Genomic DNA, 9263 nt, shown 5'->3' on the forward strand with positions numbered 1-9263 from the left:
GGCAGAGAAGGAAAGTATGTTTGAATGCTTGGAGAGCATAAAGGTACCGTCTGGATACTCCACGAATATCAAGCGAATAATAAGCACGAAGGAGAAGAAGTTCACAAACCTAAAGTCTCATGACTGTCACGTGTTGATGACACAACTGCTACCAGTTGTAATAAGGGGTATCCTTCCAGACAATGTCCGGGCAACAATAACAAAGCTATGTGCATTCATGAACGCAATTTCGCAGAAGGTCATCGATCCGGATAGATTAGATGCCCTTCAGAATGAAGTGGTGCAATGTCTCGTCAGTTTTGAGTTGATATTTCCACCTTCATTTTTCAATATAATGACACATCTGCTTTGTCACCTTGTGAAAGAGATCCGTATTCTCGGGCCTATGTACCTACACAACATGTTTCCTTTCGAGAGGTACATGGGCGTTCTGAAGAAGTATGTTCGTAACCGTGCTCGTCCAGAGGCAAGCATCGCCAAGGGTTATGGAACAGAGGAGGTCATCGAATTTTGCGTAGAATTTATCGAAGACCTTCGCCCAATCGGGATACCGGAATCACGCCATGAAGGGAGACTACGGGGAAAGGGAACTCTCGGAAGGAAAGCAATTATGACGGTAGACAACAATTTATTCCGTAAAGCCCATTTCACTGTTCTGCAACACTCTTCATTGGTAGCTCCTTACATCGAGGAGCACTTGGCTCTAGTTCGCGCCAGGAACATCGGTAAGTCCGATGTATGGATTACACGGCATCACATTGATACTTTCCCCGCGTGGCTACGACAACATCTCATGGGTAACGAGTCGATCAACCAACAACTTGCCTTCCTGGCGAGGGGACCGTCTGGGTCGATCGCGACATTCTAGGGATATGAGATCAATGGGTACACATTCTACACGAGAGCCCAAGACATGAAGAGCACGAACCAAAACAGCGCTGTTCGTGTCGATGCCATGGGACACGATGGAACAACTGCCACGTATTACGGTGCCATCGAGGACATATGGGAACTTGACTATGGTCCTCTCAAGGTTCCTCTGTTCCGGTGCCAATGGGTTAGGTTGACTGGTGGAGGCGTAATGATTGATGACAGTGGGATGACAACTGTTGACCTTAACAAGGTTGGATACTCGGACGAACCTTTTGTCCTTGCCAATGATGTAACGCAAGTCTTTTTCGTGAAGGACATGTCTAGCAAAGGAAAGAAGGGCAGAGGGCCTGATGAGCCTAAGCGTCAAGTGGTTCTCCCAGGCAAAAGAAAAATCGTCGGAGTTGAGGACAAGACTGACGAGGATTACGATCAGTTGGATGGGCAACCCCCTTTCACGATGACGATTGACCCTAGCATCCTCCTATCAAATGAAGACACCCCTTACTCACGCAGCGATCACAAGGAGGGAACAATAGTGAGGAGAAAGTACGTGCGGTCAACTGTCACCGCCGATGTAATGCCGTAATTATTGTGTACACGATGTAAACTATTTTGGATGTATTGATTATCCATATAAATCAATTGATGTATGGCATATGTTAATTACGCACGATTATTAGAGGTTTCAACAAGTTCAAATCATGTATATGCTAGTTATATGTGATACTTACAATTTTTAAAAGTTTTAAATCACACAGGTGGCAATTTCATATGTACGTTAATTAGAGTTTTTAACATTTAATTTACTAGCATTCATATGCTAATTATAATTGACTAGAGGATTTTTAAAAGTTTTAAATCACGCAAGTGGCAATTTTATATGTTAATTAGAGTTTTTAACATTTAATTTACTATCATTCATATGCTAATTATAATTGACTGGAGAATTTTTAAAAGTATTAAATTTAATATATTTTTAAAACTATCATTCATATATTAGAGTTTTTCACAATTTAATTTACTATCTTTCATATGCTACTTATATATGACTATTCGAATTTTTAAAAGGTTTAAATCATGCATGTGGCATTTACATATGTTAATTAGAGTTTTTAGCATTTAATTTAATATAATTCCTACGCTAAGTATATATGATGATTACAATTTTTATTAATTTTAAATCATGCAGTATGTACATACATATCTTAATTAGAGTTTTTACCAATATAATAATATCATTCATATATATGCTAAGTATATATATATATATTGGAATTTTTATTAATTATAAGTCATATATTTGCTTATTACGATTTATCCACTTAATTTATTACAGACAAAAATAATTTTTCGAAGTAATTGTCATTAATCTTTAGTACTTTAAATAATGTTAATGCATTAACTTCTATTTTATAAACACATATGTAAGCGAAAATCATATGCAGTGCTATAATCTTTAGTCCCGGTTCTTAACCCTAACCGGGTTTAAAAAGAATTTCGAAATAGCGGGAAAAGATATTTACTCCCGGTTGTTGAAGATATCTTTAGTCCCGGTTGTTCTCAACAACCGGGAGTAAATATCTTTTCTTTACTCCCGGTTGTTCTCAACAACCGGGAGTAAAGATATCTTTAGTCCCGGTTGTTCTCAACAACCGGGAGTAAAGATCCGGGGGTATATATATTCCCGGTGCGCCCTCGTCTTCTTCACCAACACTTAGACGTTTTCGGCCGATCGATCTCTCTCGGCCTCTCTCCTTCGCCGCCACTGCCTAGGGCAAATCCCCGCGCCGACGCCGCCGTATCTCGCCGTCGTCTCGAGCTCGTCGTCCTCGCCGCCGCCTCCGCCTCCTCCGCTGCCGCCGCATCTCTGGGGTGAGAGCCGCCGCCGCCAGATCTCCCTTTATCTCTCGATCTCTCCGATCTCAGCTCGATCTCTCTCCGTCTCTCTCCGTCGCCGCCGCCACGCCACGCCGCCGCCGCCACGGCCCCGCAACGCAACGCCGCCGCCGCCGCCGTCGCCACGCCACCGTCGCCACGCCGTCACCACGCCGCCGCCGTCGCCACGCCGCCTACGCCACGCCGTCGCCACGCCGCCGCCGTCGCCACGCCGCCGCCGTCGCCACGGCGCCAACCGCCGCCCCGATGCCGCCACGGCCCCGCAACGCCACGCCGCCGCCGCCGCCGTCGCCACGCCACCGTCGCCACGCCGTCACCACGCCGCCGCCGTCGCCACGCCGCCGTCGCCACGCCGTCGCCACGCCGCCGCCGTCGCCACGCCGTCGCCACGCCGCCGCCGTCGCCACGGCGCCAACCGCCGCCCCGATGCCGCCACACCGCCATTAACGAACGAGAACGAGAACGAGCGAACGAACGAGAAGCGAGAACGAACACGTCAACGTACGTTGCCGTGAGAACGTGAACGAGAACGAGAACGATCGAACGAACGAGAGCGAGAACGAACACGTCAATGTATGTTGCCGCGAGAACGTGAACGAGAACGAGAACGATCGAACGAACGAGAGCGATAACGAGAACGATCGAACGAAGACAAGTGAGAACGAGGGAACGAACGTGAACGAGCTAGGGAACGTGAACGAGCGAACGAACGAGGACGAACGTTAACGTGAAATGCAATATATATATATATATATATATGTATATATATATATATGTATATATATATATATGTATATATATATATATATATATGTATATGTTACTTCGCATTTGACTATATACATCTTTTTGTATCTTGCAGAAAAGACGTGTTGTCGGAGTCGTCCGTCAAGCCTGAGTGGAAGAGCTAGCCCTAGAAGGAATTGGAGCAGGCAAGTGACGTAATAATATAAATGATTGTTATATTTGTAATGCAATTAATTAAGATTATTAGACCTGTAATTAGACTTATCATATAAGATTGTGTAGTGTTCTAATATTATTTGAGTTTTAATATAAGATTGCTTTATTTGTAATTAGACTTAGTATGTAATTATTGACTACGGAAGTGGTGCGACAAGTAGCAATTGACTATTGTAGTCTTAATTAGACTTAGCATATACGCACGAAACACTTAGCATACATGACTATTTTAGTCTTAGCATGTAATATTATTTGAATATATATATAAGATTACTTTATTTGTAATTAGACTTAGTATGTAATTATTGACTACGGAAGTGGTGCGACAAGTAGCAATTGACTATTGTAGTCTTAATTAGACTTAGCATATACGCACGAAACACTTAGCATACATGACTATTTTAGTCTTAGCATGTAATATTATTTGAATATATATATAAGATTACTTTATTTGTAATTAGACTTAGTATATAATTATTGACTACGGAAGTGGTGCGACAAGTAGCAATTGACTATTGTAGTCTTAATTACACTTAGCATATACGCACGAAACACTTAGCATACATGACTATTTTAGTCTTAGCATGTAATATTATTTGAGTTTTAATATAAGATTACTTTATTTGAGATTAGACTTAGTATATAATTATTTACTACGGAAATGGTGCGACAAGTAGCAATTGACTATTGTTGTCTTAATTAGACTTAGCATATATGCACGAAACACTTAGCATACATGACTATTTTAGTCTTAGCATGTAATATTATTTGAGTTTTAATATAAGATTACTTTATTTGTAATTAGACTTAGTATATAATTATTTACTAGCTAGGGTTGTATAATATACGTCACCTAGACTTAGCTTATATCACGATTTGTAATTAGACTTAGCACGTAAGTTTGTGTAGGGTTCTAATGTACGACATTTACACTTAGCATACATGACTTAGATTGTTAAAACATAAATGTCTCGTGACTTAGCAGATGTTTCTTGTATCAACAGATGGCTGACCGCGATGAGGAACAAATATTGTACGATACAATCGCGGAGGGAAGCAGCCAGTACTGGAATGAAGAAGAGGGGAACGAGGATCCAAACCAGTACTTGAACGAGGAAGGGAACGTGGAGAGGGATGCGGAGGGGAACCAGCAGGGGCACGTGGAAAGGGATGTGGAGGGGAACCAGGAGGAGGAGGCTAGTGGTAGTCAACCCTCCGTTGGACAGAAGAGGGCACGCGGGCAACGAGGTGCAGCGAAGAAGCTTGAGGGTCGGCACATCATAACGGAAGTGGAAGAAGATGGACGTCCTAGTGCCCCGGCCGAAGCCGCCAAGAACTATGTACGTCACAGCGGTTGGGTTGTGCGGGATAACGTGCCTGTCAGTACGGTGTACTGGCGAAGAACAAGGGCACGAGGAGATCATGAGAGCTTTGTCCCAGATTCGGAGAAAGAGATGCTGTGGACCACAATGCTCGAGACATTCACCCTTCCTGCGGGTACAGAGGACAAAGTGAAAAGGTGGACTCTGAAGAAAATGGCAGAACAGTTTCAGAGCTTCAAGGGAGATCTGTACAAGAAGTATATACTGAAGGGGCAGACACCGAACTTCGACACATTCCCAAAGCTAAGGGATCACTGGGACGAGTTCGTTGCATATAAGACAGGTGAACAAGGGCAGGCGATGATGGAAAGAAACAAAGAAAATGCCGCCAAGAAGAAGTACCATCACCACTTGGGGTCAGGAGGCTATAGCGTCGCGATGCCGAAGTGGGAGGAGATGGAGGCTAGCTTGATTGAGAGGGGTATCGAACCGGCAACAGCCAATTGGCCGGAACGATCGAAGTTCTGGTACTATGCTCACGGTGGAACGCTCAACCCAGCTGATGGCTCACTGGTATTCGGCGTTCAGATACGAGAGGCTGCGCAACGACTAACAGATGCAGTGGAAGCCTCCTCTCAGGGCACGTTCCGACCCGACAGAGATAGGGACGAGCTGACACTCGCCCTGCAGACTCCAGAGCATCCAGGACGAACACGAGGGAAAGGGGTGATTCCTTGGAAGATTGGTTTCAAGGAGGACATCCACACGTACAGGAGTCGGATGAGGAGCAAGAGAGATACCGAGGCGAAGATTGCAGACCTAGAGTTCCGGGTATCGAGCTACGAACTCAACATGCAAGAGGAGGTGGCAAGGAAGGTTGATGAACGCATGGCCGCACATCGGTCCCATGATCCCCAGCCGACCATTCCTCCTGCAATGGTGAGCCCGTCAGGAAACCGTAGCAGCTGCGCCTCAACGGGGCAGGTAGGATCGCAGAGCATGGACGCCATGCAAACACAGGACGAATCGACCTGTCCCGTTGATGACATCACTCAGCGGACACCATGTGAGCTGCATATTCCTTTCAAGAACTTATCAATAAAGGTAAGATTTAGCCATTCCGCTAGTTCCTGCTTATATATGTTGATTACTAATAAATAATCTCTCACAACATGAAGGTGGCGTCGGGCATGGCCATCCCAACGGACCCTTCAGGTACTTACCACTGCAGGCCGATTCCAGCAGGATACTCGAAGGTCGAAGTTGAGTTGGTCGAAGGCGCGTACGAGGACCTCGAGCTGGATTACCCTGGAGGAGACGGTGAGACGCATCTACGAGACACAAGCCATGCCATTATTCTATGGCGCAGGCGGTACATCATCCTCCCTGGGCGACAAGCGGCGTCTCGTGCACCATCTCCTCCGGCTCCGCCATCTCCTCCTCATGATCCTGCACCGTCTCCTCCTCATGCTCCGCCAGCACCGTCTCCACCTCAGGCTCCAGCATCGACTCCTCCTCAGGATCCTGCACCGACTCCTCCTCGTGCTCCTACACCTACTCCCCCGCAAGCTCCTCTTCCGGCACCTTCAAAGTCAAGGGCCCCCCCAGCTGCACCGCCTGCCCACACAAGGGCAACGAAGAAGGCGAAAGTTGACGCCGCCAAGAACAAGGACCCGGGGTACGATTGCACGCAAGAGGAGCTTGACGCTTACGTTGCATCAGAAGTCAAGAGACAATTCAAGCCTCGAAGTCCAGAAAAGAAGATTCCTATAGACCCAGTGTCAGGAACTTCTTCAGGGGTATGTCTGCATCTGTCAAGGAGGCCATCAAGCTGTCGGACTATGAGCGAACGCTGAAGAAAGCATCTTCTGGAAAGTCCAAACCAGTCCCTCAGCTTGGAGAGCAACCAAAACAGGAGATCGAGCCGTTGGTTACCGGTAAAGAAATGACGATAGAACAATTTATTACTGACACCGGTCTAACTACGGATCAATTGCTAGGAGTCGCACCAATCGAAAAGGCGGAAGTGAAATACATGTACGAACTCGGTAAACCGCTTGTCAAGCCTGAGCTGCTGCAGTCCCTACCCACACAAATGTACAAGTTCCATCAGCTGTACATGGAGATGAGCGCCGCCGGTAGAGAGATGATCGGAGCGAGGATCAGGGACACGGACTTCTTGCAAGGAGATGACATTCTCTGGATCAATTTCAAGGGAATCTACGAACTATACCAGCTGGACGCCCTCGACGTCTCTATTATGAGTTGCTGGATTTTGTAAGTATATCGTTCGGTTAGATTTCTTACTATACGTCTCCTTTAATAAATTAGGTCCTTGTATATAAGTAGACTATAGAAAATAATATACTCCCTTTTATCGTTGTAGAATGGAGATTCAAAGGGCCCGACGGCGGAGGGTTTTCGATACTGGATTCATCGACCCTCGGAGAGTAAACGTCGCAATGCTCGACCAATATCCACAAGAAACAGAGGACAATCTCGTCCATCTCCTGAAGGCGCAGCATTACAAGACGTTCATACTGTTGCCATACAACACAGAGTTAGTTTAATTTTACTGTCTTCCTACATACCAAATTTCATTCCCGTACGAACTTGCTAAGTGTTTCATATGTAATGCATCCCACGCACATTGCAGATTCCACTGGGTGCTTTTACTCTTCGACCTGGAGGCCTGCACCGTCAACGTATATGACTCAATGGATAAAAAAGAGTCTACGTTTGACAAGGTTTTCGAACTTATAGACAGGTACCGTCATAAGTTCCTTTGTTAATTAAGAAAATCTTGTTATGTTAATTGCTACTACGAATCATAGCTTTAAACTCCATGTAGGGCTTGGTATCGGTTCCGTCATTTGGTCCGCGGCAAATGGAGAGAAAGACTTAGGCGGAAGTTCAAATTTCCTGTGAGTACACATGCTCTATATTTATATTTCTCCGATTCAAATACATACAAGTGTATATTAATTAGATCTCTCGTTGTTTGTCATTTATTTGTAGTGCGCAAAGCAAAAGCAGGGAAATAACTTGTGCGGCTATTACGTGTGCGAGTATTGCCACTGCCTTGCAAACCAAATCATCACCACAAGAGAGCTCGATGTACGTACAAATAAATTCAAAATTTCATTACGTAGCGATTTCTTGTTTAATTACTAATCAATTTCATACATTCATATAGTTTATTCGCATGAGGGATAACCTGACCACACACAAGGAATTTATCACGGCGGTTCAAGAACAACTCATGGGATTCATCAACGAAGAAATCCTTGATCCCAAGGGTGAATTCTACTACGACGGAAACACAATTCACCGGTCCTTAGCTTCTGAGCTAGCAGCGAGTACTACTACGTCGAAATGATAGCTAGCTAGCTAGGACATATAATGGATTGTAATTAATACATGACTACATATGTTTCTATATGCATGTGTACACATTTTCTATAATGTAAATATATTTTGGTCATATATATATATATCTATATACATATGCATTAATTTGCATAACATATATATATGTGTATAAATACATATATATTATGCATGTATATACATATAATATAATATAATATATATATATATATATACATATATATATATGTATGCATATATATGTATTGAAACATATATATGCATGGTTTATATATATATATATATATATAAACTATATATATATATATAAACCATGCAGCAACAGGGCCATGCAAAAAAAAAATGGTCAGCTCGATCTTTAGTCCCGGTTGGTAACACCAACCGGGACTAAAGATGGCTCAGCCGGCCACGTGGCTGAGCCATCTTTAGTCCCGGTTGGTGTTACCAACCGGGACTAAAGATCGATCTTTACTCCCGGTTATTTCACCCGGGACTAAAGATAGCGATCTTTAGTCCCGGATTGGTACTCCCGGTTTGGAAACCGGGACTAAAGGGGGGTTACGAACCGGGACTACAAAGGGTTTCTCCACCAGTGAAACATAATTAGTTTGTACTTTTGTTTGAATTGCCATGTTAGATTGAAAAGGCACTTGAAGCTGCAGGAGGCCCTAATTACATATAGAGATTAAAAGATAAATAGACAACCAAATAAATAGACAAATAGACAGTACATAAAATTTCAAGATGTTCCTACTTGGCTCCTAGCAATCTTGTGAGCGGTAGGAAAATTTATAATCTAGTTCCTGCACACTGATGACA

The 9263-nt window shown here is 44.1% G+C and overlaps 1 protein-coding gene across 1 annotated transcript; it reads left to right on the top strand.

Annotated features, from left to right (window-relative positions):
* The first annotated feature begins 6897 nt into the window (after positions 1 to 6897).
* LOC136355996 (uncharacterized) lies at positions 6898 to 8520 on the top strand. The gene is made up of 6 exons (XM_066309320.1): positions 6898 to 7331; positions 7441 to 7614; positions 7711 to 7821; positions 7906 to 7978; positions 8073 to 8171; positions 8251 to 8520. The coding sequence occupies exons 1-6, from the start codon at positions 7000 to 7002 to the stop codon at positions 8431 to 8433; spliced, it is 972 nt and encodes a 323-aa protein (XP_066165417.1). The 5' UTR covers positions 6898 to 6999; the 3' UTR covers positions 8434 to 8520.
* The last annotated feature ends 743 nt before the right edge of the window (positions 8521 to 9263 follow it).

The sequence above is a fragment of the Oryza sativa genome, chromosome 4 (genome assembly GCF_034140825.1).
Source record: "Oryza sativa Japonica Group chromosome 4, ASM3414082v1".
In the NCBI taxonomy this organism is placed as follows: Eukaryota; Viridiplantae; Streptophyta; class Magnoliopsida; order Poales; family Poaceae; genus Oryza; species Oryza sativa.

Bases quoted from the DNA above. Each gene is read 5' to 3' on its own strand.
- LOC136355996 (XM_066309320.1), top strand. From the start codon at position 7,000: ATGACGATAGAACAATTTATTACTGACACCGGTCTAACTACGGATCAA. The intron at 7,332-7,440 runs GTAAGTATATCG...TTATCGTTGTAG, and splicing joins ATTATGAGTTGCTGGATTTT to AATGGAGATTCAAAGGGCCC. The intron at 7,615-7,710 runs GTTAGTTTAATT...CGCACATTGCAG, and splicing joins CTGTTGCCATACAACACAGA to ATTCCACTGGGTGCTTTTAC.